This window comes from Bradysia coprophila, unplaced genomic scaffold (genome assembly GCF_014529535.1).
Source record: "Bradysia coprophila strain Holo2 unplaced genomic scaffold, BU_Bcop_v1 contig_373, whole genome shotgun sequence".
Taxonomy (NCBI): Eukaryota; Metazoa; Arthropoda; class Insecta; order Diptera; family Sciaridae; genus Bradysia; species Bradysia coprophila.
The window spans coordinates 1,941,022-1,962,187 of NW_023503632.1; the positions used below are offsets into that span (position 1 = coordinate 1,941,022).

At 34.0% G+C, this 21,166-nt stretch overlaps 1 protein-coding gene across 19 annotated transcripts in view; it reads left to right on the forward strand.

Moving 5' to 3' along the window:
• Window positions 1-21,166, forward strand: part of LOC119081946 (restin homolog) — a 44,367-nt gene that overhangs the window by 14,825 nt on the left and 8,376 nt on the right. For 5 of the 19 annotated variants that reach the window (XM_037191217.1, XM_037191228.1, XM_037191224.1 and 2 more), the window contains 6 exons: window positions 13,686-13,736; window positions 16,746-17,126; window positions 17,204-17,369; window positions 17,433-17,610; window positions 17,790-17,846; window positions 20,855-20,965. In XM_037191217.1, the coding sequence (XP_037047112.1) occupies window positions 13,686-13,736; window positions 16,746-17,126; window positions 17,204-17,369; window positions 17,433-17,610; window positions 17,790-17,846; window positions 20,855-20,965 (944 nt within the window). Of the gene's footprint in view, window positions 1-1,831; window positions 1,875-12,076; window positions 12,173-13,681; window positions 13,737-14,839; window positions 14,957-16,393; window positions 16,451-16,745; window positions 17,127-17,203; window positions 17,370-17,432; window positions 17,611-17,789; window positions 17,847-20,854; window positions 20,966-21,166 lie in introns of those variants that run through there. The other 14 variants (XM_037191212.1, XM_037191225.1, XM_037191218.1 and 11 more) reach the window with 9 other exon arrangements.

A 21,166-nucleotide genomic window follows, 5' to 3' on the forward strand; every position in this document is an offset into this window, starting at 1 on the left:
ATTGTCTTTTATCTCTAGATTTTCATTTTATATCTTACTTTAGCTCAATAAGTTTGATAAAATTCGAATCAAATACAAAAAAGTGTAGTTTTGTATGTAACATGTTCCACAAAACTTTTTGAGTGAACTGCGCCATTAGTCGGCGTTTCGTATTTAACTTAAATTAAAATTCGCACAACGTTTGCTCTTTTTAAGGTTTCCAGGTGTTAAAAAACATTTGGCAGTAAATGATATTCAGTTTTACTTAGTCAACAGAACTCTATTTTTTAGCTTTACATAAAATGTTTTGAGTTTGTAGAACATTTTAAAAAAAATGTTTCGAACAATAGCTTCAATGATACTGACCAGAGACTCCCGAATATTTCTAAAAATTCCTAAAATTCTTAAATCTTAAGAGTTTAATTCTGAAAATTCTTAAGATTTATTAAATTCCTGAGAATTCACGAAAAAAATTCCGAATAATAAGTCCTGATTGACTGAACATCCCATATCCGAATTCGAACATTACAAATATGTGCATGTGGCAGATGCCCACTTAGACAAATTTTACCAGGACTAGTACAGTCAGAGGCTGTGAAATTTCAGCATGAATTTGCTACAGCTGATTCACATATACAATCAAAACTGTCTATACAGTTCAAGCTGCCACACGCAAGCACGTTGTAGTGGTTAAACCGTATAAAGACGTTAAACACTTTTGATTGGTTGTGTGGATCAGCTGAAAAACAGGTGAAGCAAATTCATGCTGAAATTTCACTGCCACGAACTGTATTTCGTACGATGAAATGTGTCTCCAACATCAGATGCACATTTCGAACGATTTTACGTGCAATGTTACACCAATAGGCGTACGCTTTTGATAGGTCAATTTACCCATATACTAAAGAGGCCAAACACATTTCGCATTTCTTGTTGGGCCACATATTTTACGTAATGTTGTTCAAATTTGTTCTCAAGGTATGATTACTCGTAGGATGCTCTTGATTATAATCAATATGATTAAAAACACAAACTGTTTATACTTCCACTACCGTATCTTTTGTACGCCTCGTACTGATTCCCACAGTACCAATAATTATCAATATAGGATTATCTCGAAGACAATACTGAACATCTGAAGCGCCATTTTATTCTCATTCGATGATCTCTGTGTTAAGAAGCCGCCTGTTAAATTTGTCAATAATATCACAATCGAAATAACAATTTACGAATTTGCACAGTACAATGCTCTACAATCGCAAGCAAAAAAATATCTCGCACTTGCCATGCCGAGTCACATGAAGTGAATTTCAAAGATTTTGTTTGCGTAGTCCAATTTACTTAAATAATTTGGGTATTTGGTTACCAACGTTGACCGAACGAAGTCTAATTGTATTTTCGGTGTACACAAAAACAGGTCGTGTTTCTTCACAATTCATTGCAAATAATGAGAACAGAAAATAACGAGGGAAGATCGGTTGATTTGATTTTATGTTATAAAAAGCTGTTGTGAAATATCAAATTCATCAGCAGAAGTAGGAACATATGTGCAAAAACGCTTCGTCAATAACTTTGAAAATATACCTGTGGGTCAAATGCGCTTGATTTTACTACGCATTTACATTTGTCCGCAACTTCATTAGTTTCAAGCTGATTTTAAGCAACCTCTTCTGCCAGCATCTATCATCACTTCGGCTCTTTATTTATTATTTTGTTCAGACTATCTCGAAAGAGAAAAAAGCAACTCTCAATGCATGACACAATCATCATTAATATCAGCGCGTCAAAATGAAAACAATATTTTGTTTGATGGTTGCGATGAACACGTTTATGTTCTATTGTTTATATTTGGTGGGTTGCGCGTGTAATGGATAGTGAGATTGGATATTTTAAATGTAAGTGTTCGGACCATTAGACCATTTTAAGACATTATGTTATTCGGTAGATAGCTATTACGGACAGTTACTTTATTGCCTTAGTTTATAATTTCCATCAAACATTTATTGAAAGTGCGTAGGATGATTTTATTTTCTTTTGTTGTTGTTTTTAGCACAATAAATTTATTGTATCAAGATCAAGCTAGTAGATTTAGCGATTAGAATTCTTTCTTTTTTCGGAAACAGTGAAATATTGTGTTTGATTCCGCGAGTTTTGTACGAAGATCGATGTAACTATCTCTCATTTTATGACAAACGGATTTTACATTAATCTCAAAGAAGAACACAAACTTTCAAATTTAGTTGAAAAGATTTAGATTTTGATACATTAGCTGTGCAATGTAGATTCCCCGCAAAGTGTTTCTAATTGAAAATTCAAAATTATAGGGCAAAAATTGCGGCGAAGGCTTAGCTCAATTAACGCACTACACATAAAGTCAATTTAAATAATGCAACGAACATGTGCCACTGAATGAGATTGTGAAACAATGTCTTGCAGTTTATGCTAATAACTTTGTGGGAGATATACATGACCAACCGAGAATTATTTGCATTAAATGATTGGTGCAGTAATAACACATATCAGAGAGATAAGTTCGAATTTTTGTTTACTTTTTACAATGGACAACACGATTGTAATCCATTAGTTCATTATTTGTTTTAAGTAAAGTTTAGTGTCTGAAACGAATCTATTATTTCACATAAGCTTTGAGAAAATGGCATGGGATGACGTACTAGTTTACGTGGAAAACTACAAAAGCGCCATCCTTGTTCTGATAGCTGAATACGGTTGTTTCGTGAAGTCTTACCACGAAAACTACAAAGTCGCCATATTCAGCTAAAGAAAATGTGTTGGCATGTGGTGAAAAACGTCAACCAGATCCATGCCCTATTGTGGCCTTAGCTTTACGGTCGTTGTTGATAAAACAGATGACTAGTTACGAGGCTAAAATTTTTGATGATTTAAAACCACACAAATGCGATGACAGCCATATGTTCAGACATAACTACCGACCACCGTTCATTTTTTTTTTTTAAATAATTCTGATAATTCACCACATATCTTCCGTTCATTCATCTGCGCTTTTTTATTGGAACAAAGTCTAGAAAAAATACTTTGAAAAAAAAAATTGTAAATACACACCTACGTAACGTATTTGCTTAAAACATGTTTGCTTAACTTAGTACATTTGAGAGATACGTTAAAAGCTATTTTGCATACAAAATGGGCAAATTTCACTGGTTCTGATAATATTATTCAAATATTTCATTAATTGTGCCAATTTGAAATTTAAACTGAATTTTAAAAAAAACCTCCGTTCTACGAACGGTAACTTTAGTTCGGAAAAAAATTGCAATAAAAGCATTAAAAGCAGTACATGCATTATTGATTCGTATAATCGAGAAAGAGGCGGTTGAAATGGCTAATAATAAATAAATTTTTCTATTTTATTTAAGTTTAGCGTTAGCAAGCATTTTATTAAAATATTTGAAATTCAAAAAGAACCTGTAGGTGTACACTTCTTTATTGACCTTTACATTTTTTTTGTTGTTGATAATTTTCAGCGCTAAAGAAGTCGGTTTTTGTTATTTATTTTTATGCAAATAAAAGACTCACGATCATAATTGGAAGATACGGACTCTTCTGCATAAACACTTTAGCAAGAGGAGAATAAAAACAACAACTGAATTATTCCTCGAGTTCTAAATTACAGGTAGTTTATTGCCATATCTCGAATGTAATTGAGTGGAACCGATGAGATTTTCTTTTGCCATATGTTCAATATTAATGATTTAATCGTTCTTGCCGTAGCAGAACCTCTTTATTACGTTTATAGTCGTAACAAGCCAAAATTATAGAGAAACGAATGTTTGTTGTAAGCTAATAAATTTTCGACAAAACAGCAGTGTCTTCTTTAAAAGTTAAAATTTGTCATGCTTTACACCTTTTTCACAATTTGAATTTAGATGTGACAACAACGTTGTTCGAGAAACAAAAGAAAAAAAAATGAACAATTTAAGAAAGTTTATACTCATGCTCATCATTTAGTTAAAATGAAAAAAGAAAAATGAAATAAAAGCAAATATTCCATAATGTGGATTGTGTGGTTGGCTTTTGAAAGTAATTTATTACTTAGCAGTCCAAAAACGAAGCTAATCTCTACGTTCAAATTCAAATTTAAGCATTAAGAGTAATTTAAAACGGTTTAAGAAAGTCTGTTTCTGATTAATCATTTTCGCTACTGAGTCCATTTGTTTCAGTTCTTCTCCCAAAACGATTGAGCTCGTAGTCTCCCGATTTAGTACGACAGTACAAAATTACATTCACATTTTCAGTCTCCTCAACTCATCTGAATTAACTGTAAATAGTCATTGAATCTGTTACTTCATTTGTTTTGTTACAGAGTATTTTAACATACATTTTGACGTGTAAGAGGGGACTAAGCAGACCACATCGTTTATGTTTGACGTTGTTGTCAGCAATAAATTTTCTTTTCTTTTAATAAAATTAGAAGAGAAACTGCACTCGGGTTTGTGACCTAATAGCAATAACCTTTTCTATTCCCTTCTATTCGGCCATAGTTGTCTGTTTAGTCTAGGTAATCCACCTATGGTGCAAGAATTTGAATCGAATCAAATTTGCAAACGTTTGAGCGTTTTTTGCGAGCGATAGAAAGGGTCATGCGGGTCAATGATTAACATTAATTAGTCAATACTGCAGCTGTACCTCGTTTTGAAATCGAGCAACTTTATTATAATACAAAAATGTTCACTACTAACGTTCGATATCTCATTTTAAATGTATCCTACTCGATAAATATCTCTATTTCCAAAATTGTTTAGTTGTAAACAAGCGTTGGTTTGTTAGTCGCGAATCACGATAGCTCGAAACAAGCCCATATGTTCATAAATAAATAAATTAATTGGTTAACATTTACTCAGTCTTATTATAATGCAATTATAAATGATGAAGTGTTCAGTTAATGCTAATTTAACTCATTGCGATAGTCTCATTTAATTGATGGGTATGCTATGTTTGGAGTATTATTCTAGAAAAAAAAGACATAACCAACACCTTTTCGGTTAATAAAGACGTTATGACTGGTTACTGTGTGCATAAGGTTTTGCCAAAAAGTATTATTTGGCTAACAGAACCGTTTTAATTGCGCCAGTTAAATAGTCTTTCTATGGAAGATAAAAAAGCTGTAAAAACTAGCAAGTATGTGTCGACTTCTGTGAAAAAAACACAGCTCAGATGATGCGAAATGTGGTTCATGCTTTTTTACTTGTAAATATTGATAAGTTTACAGTCGTTTCTCTTTATAGTCGTTAACAGTTCAAATATTTGCACATCTGAATTGCCACAAGAAGATACGCGAACAATTGATTCAATGTTATTGGATATGGATCCTGGTTTTCGGGGTCTCATCGTTTCATCGTGTTAGTAACTTGAATTGAATTGTTTTAAACAAAAATTGTATGCCAATTAGGGCAATAATGGACTAATCAATTAGAAAATATCTATTCAAAACATGACTCGATTAATATTTTAATTAGAAAACCGACAAATTATAATTTAATTAAAATCGAGCTATTAATATATCAGAATGATTGTGTTTCTCGATGAAAATGATATCTGAATTAATTTTCAAGAATAATTTCTGTTGTTTATTTATAGAGTTTATGTCAATAATAATGAAAACATAACCATTCAGTATAAAATTGTCTTGTTGTTTTCGCTTATGGCGAGAACCTCCACAACAATTTCATTTATAACCGATCTGTAATCGATCATACAACATTCAATGAGAAACGATCTGTAGCGCATTTATTGAGAGAAACTGTTGTTAAGGCTAAAAGTAAATAGCCTCAATACGAAGAACACACACTATACGGATAATAGCGGCAGAGTCAAAATGACCCAAAATTATATCGGCTAAATTTGAAGTTTTTGGACAAAATGATGTATAGACGACTTGTCCATTATCAAAAATAAGGGGCACCTTCCATACATCACTTTTCGATAGGACCACGGGAACCACCCGGAACCACCTGAAACCACTTGCGAAAATCAAGCAAAATTTCGACTCTGCCGCTATTATCCGTAGCGTTGTTTGTATTGAGGCTATTTAGCTAAAAGTATCCAGGCTCACATTTAAATTGTACTTGTACAGCGCATGATTTTCTTGATTCAAGAGCAGTGGCATGGTAACCCGGTGTGCTTTCGATTCGACGACACAATTTCATGAACAATTTTAGTCGAATTGTAAATTCCATTTTCACAAAATTTCGTTGTTAGAAAAGAGCATGATTTTTTAGCACGTTTCGACTTCGCTCCATTCGTAGTCCTATCCTATTTTTCTAATCTTGAATTGTAGGCATACTACCAACGACAAGACATGTTTGAGAGACATTAGGCCTCGTCTTCCTCTTCTTCTACTTCTTCTTTTTCAACCTGTTTTTCAGCCACTTCTGGATTTAGGCCTCCCTTATCTCCTTCCATTTCAAACGGTGCATCATGTCCGGAGCGATAGCGGAGGACTTGACGCAGTCTAACTTCCAAAAAAAGAACGAAGAAATTTTTTTGAGACGCGGCAACTATATATAGGCGAGAATTGAAATTTCTTTCCTTTGGCATGTATCACCACAAATCCTATTCTATCTTATTCGCGCTTCAAATACGAGCAAAACGAGCTATCACTCGACTATGTAACTTTAAAATTGCCGGAGATACATCGTTTTGAAGTTGGTCATTTTGATAGAAAATGCACCAAATTAACGTTTTCCAAACAATCAAAATCTTTCAACTTACTCTGTATGTTTCTATCTATCTGTCTATCTGTCTATCTGTCTATCTATCTATCTATCGACGGTCGATCTCGGAAACTAGTCAGCCAATCTCCATGAAATTTTGCAGGAACCTCAGGGTGGGCATAAAAATGAAAATGTGATACGCCATTACCCCAGGAAAAACCAGAATTTTGTTTTATTGGCCTCGAAGTGGTTTCTGAGTGTGGTTTTCGAGGGTCGGGAACGCGTTTTCGGCTGTAGCTTAGCTGTATTGAAACCTACAGAGGCGTGCGACCCAACAAATGAAAGGTATTCGTAACACGATTCGAACAAAAAAATAATTAAAAAAATCGGGGCAGATTCGTTTGAGCTAGAGTGATTAGAGTGACCAAATTTTGAGCTACTCGAGCGTAGGATGAAAGGACTAATATTTTTTGGGTTATGAGAGATAGAGAATTACTTTCTTCGGCAAAGTCTCAGAGTTTTACGAGTAGAACAGAGGGGCATATGTGAAAAATGTCGAAAGTTGGAAATGGGTGGGTCAATTATCTTTTTAGAGGTATTTCTTGAATGGTGACAGATAGAGAGTTAATTTCTTCGGCAAAGTCTCAGAGTTTTACGAGTAGAACAGAAGGGCATATGTGAAAAATGTCGAAAGTTGGAAATGGGTGGGTCAATTGGAGATATTTCTTGAATGGTGGCAGATAGAGAATTACTTTCGTCAAATTTTCGATTTTCGTCAAATTTTCTGAATTTCGTCAGATTTTGGAATTTCGTCAAATTTTCGATTTTCGTCAAATTTTCGAATTTCGTCAAATTTTCGAATTTCATTAAATTTTCAAATTTCGTCACATTTTCAAATTTCGTCAAATTTTCGTATTTCGTCAAATTTTTAAATTTCGTCTTTTCGAATTTCGTCAAATTTCGTCAAATTTTCGAATTTCGTCAAATTCCGTTAAATTTTCGAGTTTCGTCAAATTTCGTCAAATTTTCTAATTTCGTCAAATTTTCTAATTTCGTTAAATTTTCTAATTTCGTCAAATTTTCGATTTTCGTCAAATTTTCGATTTTTGTAAAATTTTTGAATTAAAACTGTAAACTGTTATAAAAAGCAGTGTTGAGTACACTTCTAAAACTACTGATATCCCAACAAAAATCTCTTCGAGAAAAGTGTGACGCAGTCTTTGAAATACAATTTCTAAAATGAATGATATCGCTAGAGTTGACGCTTTCAGCTTCGTTGCGCAAAAATTAAATTTTACACCCAATTAGTTCAAACAAGCTGGCTTAGGTTTTCTCATCATCTGCCAAATAATTTTTACAAAAAAAATTTAGACTGTAAACAACCAAAATTTTACCAAAAAAATCTGCGTCGCAAAGTGGCAGATGTTCAGGAACAGACCAGCAAGAAAATTTATCTGCCACATGCGACGCAGATTTTTTTGGTAAAATTTTGGTTGTTTCCAGCCTTATTTTTTTTTTTTAATTATTTGGCAGATGATGAGAAAACCTAAGCCAGCTTGTTTGAACTAATTGGGTGTAAAATTTAATTTTTGCGTAACGAAGCTGAAAGCGTCAACTCTAGCGATATCATTCATTTTAGAAATTGTATTTCAAAGACTGCGTCACACTTTTCTCGAAGAGATTTTTGTTGGGATTGCCACTTGCTGCCAATTATTGCCTGCTATTTTCTTGATTCCATGCGTCCACCTTTTTTGGTGGTCTTTCTCTAGGTCTTGTTGTGGGTGTTTTAGTTTTTGGTCCAACGCTCATCTATCATTCTCGCAATACGTCCTATCCAGTTAAAATACGCTTTACCGTCCCGAACATATCGAAAGTAATCCCACACGGACCTAAAATCTTAATTACACATTTTTATCTGTATCTGTCAAAAATAACGTATGTTCATACATGTGCACTTGTTAGATCGTTATTTCCGACAGATGAAGACCAACTTTTGATTTTAACAGTTACATATGTCTTCGTCAATAACAAGGTGTGCTGTGTTGTTTCCATTGATACTTTCAACGATCAACTCAGCGAAACTCAGCTATCTTTCAAATCAATACACCAGGCAATACCATACATTCAAATTAAATGCAGAAGATTTCTCAAGTATCTGAAGTTAAGAGACCTTAGATCTTAAGATACGGGGCACTGTTGCGTCTTCAATATTTGCGAATAACGTCAATTCAAACGAGAACATTATACAATTCCGTACAAATAAATTGCGCATCACTGGAAAAATACCAATATTTCAAATTAAACAAATAAGAAAAAAATCCAAATAGAGGTTCTGGTGTGTGAATCACTTTGTACATATTTTCAGTAAAATACCGAATGATTTTTAAGTTTTTCTTTATTTGAATTTTGTTTATTTTTTCTTCGTTTAATCGAAATAACCATAACATAATGACATCACGATATTGTGTGGGTGCGACATAGTTAAACAACTTATATTCTGTTCTGACATACAAACATCGAAAGATCGAAAGATCTACTACGAACACATTCAATTTTCAATATTAACTCAATACTATTAATTAATTAAAAACGTTTAATAACCACAGCTTGGCCATTGTGCTGGTGTGTATCGATCATTTTGCATTTGAATTTGAATTGAAGATTTATGTTGGTTTTATTTCACATTATTACAAATAAAAGTGATTTAGAGAGCTGATTTATTCAGATCTATTTGTTGCATTAATTGTGCAGTCGGCATAATTACGTTCAATGTTCGTTTAATGGTTTAATATAATATAATCCAATTCCATTCCGCTTCTTTATGAAACATCGACTAGGTACTTGTGCAACTTTCAAATTTCAATTGTTAAAACAGATGTTTAGAGTCTTTGTACTTTAAAGAAAAGATTGATATCAAAAGGACAGATAAATTAACCTTATGACTTAGACACTTAGTAATTGTACTCTTTCTCTTTGATAAAACCAGTTGAATGATGTGCTAAATGTTCTACTGAACGATTTAAAGATTTTAGGCCGAAAAGACTCTAGCAATTTTGCGTTTGGGGGACCGACATTAATGTTTCGTTTTCCATTGTAATCAGATGCTTACCACATGCATCAATGGAAAACGCAGCATAATTGTCGATCCCAAGTTAGTAACTTAGTAAGTGTTTCAGTTTATAAGACTCTAAATGTACGTTGGGATTTATGATGAAAATAGACGGAGCGTTGAGAATCTGTGTCGATCAAATTTTTCATTGTTCTAATGTCACTTTTGACGCTTAGAGGGATTCTTTTGAAAAACAGCCTACCGAAATCGGACGCATTTTCCAGTGGACTTTTTTATATGTGCCTAGAAAGGACTTCGACCCTAGAAGCCAGAACCACTCTCAAAAAAATTCTTCGAAGCTTTTGTGACTGGTGAAAGGTGATCAAAAACCGAAAAGTTGCACTTTTCTTACCAAAATTTCTCCGGGTACACGAGCCGTACATGGTCGTGTGGGGTGTCTATTTGGGGTCTCTATTTGGCTCAATAGTACATGTGATTACCTTTCTAATGATACCCCACACGACCATGTACGGCTCGTGTACCCGGAGAAATTTTGGTAAGAAAAGTGCAAGTTTTCGGTTTATGATAACCTTTCACCAGTCACAAAAGCTTCGAAGAATTTTTTTGAAAGTGGTTTTCGGTTATAGGGTCGAAGTCCTTTCTAGGCACAAATAAAAAAGTCCAATGGAAAATGCGTCCGATTTCGGTAGGCTGTTTTTCAAAGGAATCCCTCTTAACGAAATTAGAACAATGAAAAATTTGATCAAAACAGATGCTTCGTCTGTTTTTAGGATTAAAGTTTTGAGAGAACATTTTGAAGACTATTTGCACAACAATTCTTGCCGAAATTTCACTGCCTCTAACTGTATATGGTTTGATAAAAAAAAAACAGAATTTCAGCATTTACCAGGTTCTTCGAACTCTACCAATACTGCTGGCACAACCAATTTTCGGATTAAAAGAAGATTAATTGAATTTTTTAATTTTTGTTTAATTCTTAAAATTTTGTGGACCTGGTACGTACCATTGGGTTAAACAATTCTTTCAACAAATACAAATTCTTGCTCCGCTCGCCGAAAAACGTTATCAGGGAGGCTCTTTTTAGTTGTGAAGATCAAGTACGTCTTTTCCATTTTCGTTGCTCGTTTGCAACTTTACTAAATGGGAAGACACTAAAGATATGCAAAGAGAACACGAATCATGCAAGACTGCAATGATCAACATGTTCAACTAAAATCCTCATGTTTACGTTTACATTAACACAAAATTCGACTCATTTCAGAAACATTAAAGCTAAGTGTGTGCAAAGTGTGTAGAAGTGATTATGTTTAGTTAACAAACGAAATGTTTGGTATTAAATTTCCCCGCTAATTTTGAATTCTCTTAAATATATTTGAGATTAGTCGCTGTGACAATTAGCATGTATGTGCGATTTCGGGCCTTGTTTCCTAAGAAAGTTCTTGGTATTGGCAGTGAGAAGGTATCAATGCCTATATAAAGGAAATGTGCAAATTTAGATCTGTTATTTGAACGAGCTTGGCTTTAAATTTGAGTCGAAAAAAAAGAAGATTTTGTGTGCAGAATAAATTATCGTTTGGCTGGTTTTGAGTGTGTGGAACGAGAAGTCAATTTCAAACTAAATTCTTAGAGGAAAAATACTAAAGAATAATAGTAAATTGTGCGCCTCCGCTCTGTCCAAAATTTTCGTTTTGACGTATTGGATGTTATTTGGATGTTATGTAAACCGAGAAGAAGAACAGATGCAGATACTATTTATAGCGTACTGTTCTAAACAGGGTCAGCTTCTAGGAGTTAAATTCTTTACAAATTCCTTCAAATTCAAAAAATTTCTGAACTTACATATTAAGGACAGGTTTAAGGGTCTTTCATCGCAAGTAAACATTGTGATAGTAAACCGCTTTCAACTGGCCTTAAAGAATTTTTACGATTTTTTTTTATTTTTAAGAATTAAATTCCCAAAAATGTGCACTGATAGCACATTAACGTAACTTTCCAATAATTGTGGGCAAATTTTTAACTTTAATCGATCAACATGATGGTCATAATGGTAGAATCCTCACGACCCCACTTATCACTTCGTTAATTTGGCAATGATCTTAAACTTGAACGGGAAAGAAACAAGTGATGACGATCCATTCCGAAAACAAGAATTTTTCAGTCATTGTAGTTAATTCAAATTTTTTCATTTTTGGTAGTTATCCACTCGCTTTCAATGGACCCAAAATACCAATTTTGAAATTGATTTATTCAATGCGAATATATATTTCAACACAACCACTTGAAATTCTTGTGTTTTAATTAAAAACCTATCTCTTATTGATCTTGTTTCTATAATTTGCAAAGATTCTCACCAATTTAATTTTTTTTTTTGTTGGTGTTTTATAAAGTGAAATCGTCAAGATGAACGAGTCTCTAGTATATGTGCTATGTGGTAAGCTTATGCTAACTCACTACTCAATTCTTTTGTTCAGAATACACATATATCCGAACAACATCAGATCCCTCTAAACCAATTAGGTTAATGTTAACATAAATGTAGTTTTAATATTTAATTTGAATTTAAATTTAAAATTTAGTTTTTTTAGCTATCTTATAGGTGTTATGATGACGTGCGATCGATCGTGTGGTGATATCATTCATTTTAGTATTCTGTTAAGAAGAGTGTCTGTGTGTATATTCAAATGAGTTAGATTAATCGAAGGAGTTTAGCAGCTAAAATGAATGCAAAATTACATTCGAATCGAATTAATTAAATGATGTGATCTTCTTTGTCATTTGTTTTTGACCATTTAATTTTGAAGTCATTTCGATTAATCCGCTCAAACTCATACTGTGTTTGCATAATGAACGGAAAGAAATAATAAATCAACTGAGTATGACAAACGTAACTCAATAATATCGATTATAGTGAATTTGAACGCTATTTTTAATTGATAGTACCTAACTCTGTTCCGTAAATGTCACAAAAATGTAATCACAGGCCATGTAATGTTGTTGGTAATATACATGATCGGATTACCAGCTTTAATCGTATTTAATTACGGAAAATGTTTCTTTTTTTTGCGACAGAATATATTATTTTTGATTACAGTCTGAAAATATTGATTGTTATTCGTTTGAAAATAATTATTTATTCGCATCGTTAGAGTGAAGTCATCGTTACTAAACAGAAATTGAGATGGGAACAATTCGATGATAGAATCAAAACAATTAAATTTAAGACGTAGATGAGGTGGATTTTTCGATTAGATTAAAATTCTTCCTGGGTCAAACATTCTCGTTTTCCGTTTTCAGATTTCCGTTAAAGTGCAGAAGAAAGTCTTTTCTTTTACCACGCGTATCATAGAGTCTAGAGTTCGATATTTACCTAAATATGCTGCATATCTATTGGGCAATTAATTAAAATGAACATAGCATCGCTCCTAGCATTAACATTCGTATGACAGATGTCAAAAAGTCTCTAAGTTTTGATACATGTACAGTTGAATTGGTTATGTGTTTTAACTCACACCAGGATACCTACTGTTTCAACGAAAGACATGCAAAGACTATTCTGGTACCATCAACCTTCCAATATTTTCTATGTTAAAATGCTAGAAGCAGTGCTATGGATGGGAAAATTCCAAAGTCATACTTCTTGATTGAAGTTTTTTTTTTTTAATTTCATTCGAAGATGTGTTTAATAATGAATTGTAGAAACGTAATATTGTTTTTTACTCGAAAAGGAGAAAGACAGTTTCTTGTGCTACAAAGTGAATTAGAATTTACTTCACGCTGCTGCGAGTGATCACTTTACTCCAATTTTTTTTTCCTTTATAATTCACGAACTCGATAACATTTGACTTAATGCTGAGTGCTTTGCAAGTTTTTGTACAATTTATTTTTTAACACAAAACCATTTTGATGTTTAACAAGCATGGATTTTCTTTGTTTCATTTTCACAGACGATAACATGAGACGTCAAAGTGATGATTATTCACGATCACATCTATCAGGTCAGTTATGGTTATTTTCACAGAATTTTTGTTTAATTTTAAGTCTGGTAATACTGTGGGCTTTTCCAATTATAGTTTAAAAAGTTGTATCGTCATTTGGTAATGTAGTTTTAGTCGGGCTTCAAGCATGTCCATTAATAGAAGTAGATCGACTTTTTACTGGCTGTGCAATTTTAGCAGTCTTTTCTTCGTTTATCTTAAAAAAAAAGTAGAGCAATAATAGTAATTTTGCGAAGGATACATTTCGCCGAACAATTCAACTTTAAAACGCCAGAAAACTCAGTAACATCTTTTTGGCCGAGACATTCTTTAAATTAATTTTTTACTATAATACGAAAATTGCTCATTTTTTTGCGCATGATCAAAATATTTTCGTTTAAGATTGTCTTGGCCAAAAATATGATATGATATGAACTAAGTTCTATAGCTCTTCCAGCTGAAACATCTCCTAATTGTGTCAATCACTATTAGGATATTCTATGACGGTCATAAAAATGACTATTATTCCAAAGTTATACATTCTGAGGTCATGCGGAATGTGACACACCATTTTCGAAGCAAATCTTGAATTGTGTGAATATTTTTAGTTGAGAAATGGCGTGTGTCCCGCATCTAATTAAGAAACAGTCCGTGCGGCCTCCCTAAGTTTACAACGTTGTATTGCTTTTCCCAGTCGAGTTCTCATTTTCGTTACCCTAAGGTCAACGACTCACAACCGTCGTACCCATTCACTCACCTAACACCTATTATAACCACCTACCTAATTTTCACTTTCCATAAATTCCGTAATGTTAACCGCAAATCTTAAACCGTTGAATTTGTATTATTAATTTGCAATTCCTATTAAACCTATTAATATAACAACGCGCACTTCACAAGGTTTCTTTCATGTCCGGTTTGGAAAACCAAGAGTAACCACAATGATTAATATGAAGAAAGGACTAAAATGAAACGGGAAACTAAAATATAAATTTCTTATTTTTGTACTCGGTCAGACCTACTCATTCATTTATTGCTTTCGCTTTATTTTTTTCACACGCATCATGTCATTTTTTGTATCAAGTTGCGGCTGTTTTTTTTATATCTTATTTTTTGTGGTTTAGATGTTTTTGAGGAGAATGAGACAGATTTGATGCCTGAAAGATCGACACGATCAATCAAATCAAAATCACCAGATTCGTTTTCGTCGAAACCGCCGAAAAGCGATAGAAAAATTTCAAGTGGGTATTTTTTGTAGTTACAAACGACGTTATGTTTGCAAGACGTTTTCGGTAAAAAAAAAATAATTTTGTTAAATACTATTCACAATATGGATGAGAATAGAGAGTTTGCTCAAATGATGTAAACTTATAAATCCTCATTTATCAGCTATGAGTAAGGCAGTTATAAGTCAGGTGATTATAAGTCAACAATCTATAAATTGGAAGTTATAAGTTTATACGTCAAAAGTATGAAAGTCTTAAGTTATAAAGATGGGAAGATGGTGGGATCATGTAAACTATTTAAACTTTAAGAAACTGACATCAGTAATTCCAAAAATTTAGAAGACAACTCAAAAAAACATGTAAAATCCATCAAAATCTTGATGTTCTTGGGCTAGAGTTAGAAAAGTTAGAAGCGACAGAGGAGAAACAAATTTTGCATCATACTTCCTAACTCGACCTCAGAAACAGAGCTCATGTAAAGGATCCGGGAAATACCGTCAAAAAATAATTGCCCTGACTCTGTCGTCAGTGGTCAGTTGTAGCTCTTCAGGATGAAGGGCTATGAAGTAAGTTTGGTCAGCAAGTTTTGAGCAAAAAGAACTTCAAGACTTTATGGATTTTACATGTTTTTTTGGGTTGTCTTCTGAATTTTTGGGATTGTTGATGTAACTGTAGGCTGACTCCAACAGTTAATAATTTCTCAACATGATCCACTATCTTTCTATCTCTATAACCAGGCCCGGACTGGCTGCACTGGGCGATCGGGCGATGCCCGATGCGCCATTTGCGTTTTGACGCTTCTCAGACAAAAAAAGTTTATTTAGGCGCCTCTGAACCTATTTCAGACAATTCGCCCAATGCGCCTTTTGGTAGCCATCCCGGCCCTGTCTATAACTTCCACTTTATAGGTTGTAGACTTATAACTTATAACTGACTTACCTATAACTTATAAATTTGGATTTATAAGTTAACTTATAATTTATGCCACTCAGCATCATAATTTGCAAAATTTGCAATTTAGATGCCTCTGTGGCATAAAACGTTGTATGAATATCGGTGCAAAGTACTTTATTAGGCTCACGACGTGTATTTTGACACACGGCCTGCGGCCTTATAAATAACTATTATACGTCATTTGCGCAAATTCTCTAATATCATTTTCATTAAATGTCTTATGAATGTAATAAGGAAAATGGCAAAATGTATTTTATTAATGTTGTTCACCATTATATCATTTATTTTTTATTTTTTGTTTATTTATGTACATTGCACGAACCGCACGATTTTGTCTTTACATTTTCATACTTTCAATTGGATGTGAATAATGCATAAAATGTTGTGTAATTTTATCGTATTTTGTTGGTGTTATGTTTGGTTTGGCGTCTATTTTTGCATTTTATGTATTGTGCACTTCTATCAATCACTATTATGGCTGCCTGGATGACATTGTAGATGGATCTACGAATTCTGATTTGTATATGGAAGCTACTGGTAGACGGCATAGTTCAGGTAATTTTGATTATTTGTTTGATGCTTTTATATGTAACAGGCACAGACTCACTACGTGTAATGTCAAACTCGTATAATTTGTAAAAAAAAATCTTTTTAAGTTAATTAAATTCGTCTGGTAACAAGAAGTAGTTTGTGGTATTAGTGGTAAAAAGTTGCTGGAAATAAAGAAATTTTCTCAATTAAAGATTCATCGCGTCGACACCAGACATTTCTTACTTTTTTTTTCTTAAGGAATCAATCACCATCAATCCTCGTGTTATACCACCATTTTGACGTAAATGAATTATTACAGATCAAGGTACCATCTTAACAGCAAACACAGACAGCTTTATTATCGGCCAACGAGTATGGGTCGGAGGCATTCGTCCTGGTCTCATTGCTTACATCGGCGAAACACATTTTGCGCCTGGCGAATGGGCTGGCGTTGTGTTAGACGATCCGAATGGAAAAAATGACGGGTGTGTCGCGGGAAAACGATATTTCCAATGTGAACCGAAGCGCGGTATATTTTCAAGATTGACACGGCTAACGCGAGAACCCTTGCCGGGTGGTGCATCGTCAACGAGCGATTTGTCGATGAATGTCAGTTCACGATCGATAACGTCACCATCACGATCCGGAACCGTATCTCCGACGCAAAGTATGAAAAGTTTTTCGGGGAAAACACCAACAAGTACGTGTACTAGCAAACCAAGCCGAATTGTGTGAATTGAACAATTTTCTTCTTTCGTTTCTATTGAAAACGTTTAGAATCGAATTTGGCTGTTGGTGACAGAGTTATAGTGTCGTCGGGAATGGGAAGTCGTCCCGGTATTTTACAATATATTGGTGAAACCAAATTTGCCGCTGGAAATTGGTGTGGCGTACAGTTAGATGAAGCAACGGGCAAAAATGATGGAAGCGTTGATGGTGTCAAGTATTTTACCGCATAAACATTGGATGACCGAGCTATCCTATCTGAAAAATGATTTTCTTTTAGATATTTTGATTGCCCTCCACAATGCGGTATTTTCGTTCCAGTGGCTAAAGTTTCACTGTCGCCATCTGCACGAAAGTCTCGTTTATCACGATCCGGTTCGAAAGAATCGCTCACTTCCGTTGGTACGATGGGCAGTATTGCTTCAACGGCAACATCACGTTTGCGTATGAGCGCACAGGTACCGCTCACTGCTTCATATTAATATTTTGTTTCTATCGGACACTCTGTGTACATACAAAAATCACTTAAAATTTTCAGTGCACTGCACCAAATAAAAATAAAAATTATTTCTAAGAATTCGTTACATTAACCGAATCAGCTAATTTTGCTAACTGACATTAATCCCATTTATTTTAGCGATTATCGTCGGCCCCGAAGCCTATAACCACACCGAAAAATACATTTTCCTTGCAGGTATGACATTGTTGTTCTTCCATTTTTTGTTTGTTTTCTTTTATTTGTCTGCGAATTATAACGTCAAGATTTGTTGTCAGAACTTGTGTCCAATATATAGTCCATGCGATCAAAAATAATAAGTTCATCTGTCTGCCTCTGGTGAACTTATTCGATTATTTTACGCTTATTTCATTCAGTCACAAAAAAGAAACTCAAAAGTGAAATTCAAAGTCTGGAGTTCTAAACGTTGACTGGGACAATGATACAAAGCTACTGATTTGAAGCAATCGATTTCTATTCTACATAATTCAGTTTTTCGAGGGAGGAAAATTTACAACTTATTTAGTTTCACTCAAACGTTTTTAATAACAGATTCCACTGTCTCACATAAATTGAATGAGAGTTGTTGTTTCTTTAGAGTAGAACTCCCTAAAAATCGATCAACTGTTACAATTCTAACAGACTTCAGATGGTATTTTCAAAGAACCATACGACAGAACTCGTAATTCAGACATTAGATCACATCTAGTGTTTCAATTTACTGGGGGAGGTGTGGGAAACGAGGAAAAATGGGAAAATATGCATTCAAAGACGTTGAAATAGCGTAGAGGTGACCAGAATAACTTTTACATTAGTTGTTGATATATGCAAAAAAAACGGCAAAATACCGAGTTTTGCTTGTTTTTCAGTGTTTTCCACGAATTTTTGCTCAAAATTGATGATCGATACATCAAATGAAATGTATTAAGGAGACCAGTCAGATTTTGTTTAAACACAGGTCAATGGATCTCTGGAGGTAAACTCTGGTGTTTCAAACGTTTTTCAACTGAATATTTTCCTACTTTTCCCGCATCTCCCACTGTAGTTTTCTGATATGCCTAGCCCCACGAATTTCCATAAGAATACGAACTCATCACAAGAAAAACGTGGTTCTGTTGTTGAGTTTGAGAATTTTCGATAAACACAAAAGAATTAGACCTTCCCAGATGTTTCGTTCATTCATCCGACTTCGTTTTTGTTCATCCAATTTCTCAGGTTCTCTTTATGAGTTTTGACATCAAAACCGATCTTAATTATACAAAACATTCCTAATTCTCACTAATTTTTAAAACAAAATCGCTTTTTTGTTACAGTGCCATGTAAATAATAATAAAAAATGAGAAAAAAAATTCAATTTTGTTTTTGAATAAATTGAAACAAGCAAGCAAGCAAGCAAAAAAACCTTAGAAAATTTAATGTCTCAAATTGTTCTACATTTTAAATGCCTTGAACGTGTGAATTTTAATGCTGTACGTTAGTGTCTTACGCTGTCGATTCGTATTTAAATGCGATTTAAGTCAAGCGAAAATACGCACAACATGTCATCTTCAATGTTTGTTTGACTCATGTTCATTTATTGCAATTGCTACTTTCCATTATCATAATATTCATGTGATGCTGGTTCATTGACGAAGGTCTTTAAATGGAGACAATGACAAACGAATGGCTTAAGGTTGATATATTACTATTGATAAGTACATGTACATCGATTCTCGTAAACAGTACGTTTCATAAGAGAATCGGAATAAGATCCATATCAAAAAATGCGTTTCCAGAGATCCACTTTCACAAATGGATAGGCTGAATGGATTTTCTGTCTGCGTCAAAAAGAAATTTAGGTCAAGGTCCGCTTATGAGACCCGCTTTCGTAATGCTACGCACGTACTCGTGTTTTATGTTTATTTTACCATACCAAATTAAGTTCCTCCGCAGCATATGTTTGGCTTACACACATAAGCTTTTTTAATTACTTTTATTTATCCGAATTCTATGCCTATAATAATGTCCATTCGACTCAAATTTGGAGAATTGAAAAACAATCACCAATCGGCGATATTTCAAATTCGAAAAAAAATCAACAAAAGTGGTGCGCATATATTGGATGTGTGTATTGTTGTACGCTTATGCAACATATATAATAACCGCGAAACGTTTAAGGAAACACTTTTGAAAACAAGTTTATTTAAATCCATATTTCAATATCGGCAATCATTCGTTTACATCGGATATATCGGTGTTACTTCAGTCGAATAAAAGACAGAATGCACTTGATTCACGATAATGGGATTCTTAATGTCCAATATAAATAACGTGTGGTATATGATATGAGCGATGTAATGGAGGCACACACATATGATTGCTTGTTCCACTTTTACGATGGAATAATAATTACGAGTGGATGGTGGTACTGTGTGTGGGCTATTTATGTCGAATGTTTAGAATACTTTGTCGTTTACTTTGTATTGACATTAGAAGTTCTGAAAACATTAAAATTGATTTGAAAAATTAGTTGAAAGTGGCCTTGAAACTATTTTTCATTCATATTCTATCTCGAAACATTAGCCGCTTTTCGTATGTGGTGGCAGTAGCGTTTTACAGGCAATTTTTCTTCAGTGTTGAAAATTGAAGTACAACATTTGAAATCAACCGATGGAAGGAATAGCCCAGATAAAAATACTGGTCATATGCTTGCCGTATGTAACAGGTTAAGAATCAGGATTCATTACCGTAGATGATGGCCAATCCTTACATACAGTCTTTGCAAGCTGTTGTTTGTCTGGACCTTAAGATCTGGACCTGTACAGCGTAATTATTAAACACCTAAAGGTTTCCCGCTACTACACCGTTTAGCTGACAGTTCGTTCAAACAATAGAAATAAGGCGGAGTTTTCATTGTTTAAACAAACTGTCACGTAAACGGCGTAGTGCGCGAAGACGCAAACGAGGACACAGTTGTTCGACACAAAAAAAAACAGCATTAAATGCAGCACTTTCCACCAGAGCCTGTAATGGTGAAAACGGTTTCGCTAATTTTCCTTGTTTTTCGTGAAATTTTCGAATTTTTACGAACTCTCGCGATTCTCGTGAATCGAAAAAAAATCGTGAAATTTCGCGGAAACGGTTTCATCATTACAGTCTCTGCTTTTGACTGAAACTATGCCCTTTGCACACATTACATCCAACAATATTCCTAATATGTTTTCAAGGAGGTGCTTCGCGAAAAGCAAAATCACATCGAACATTTGCTCATTGAACGGGATCTGGATCGTCAGGATGCGGAAAATAATGCGATGATGTATCAAAAAACCATAAATCAGGTTTGTAAACAACATCGTTCACTTAATTGTGAACCGTTTAACGTCCTACTTTATCTATCAAATTATACAAAAAAAAAGAATAAAATTGAACAGTAGTATGTTACAGCTACATGAAATATATAACGTGACATGTACATACACGAGAGCTTGCCCGAGGGGTAGTACATTTCGAGTTATATACTTCATGTAGCTGTATTATAT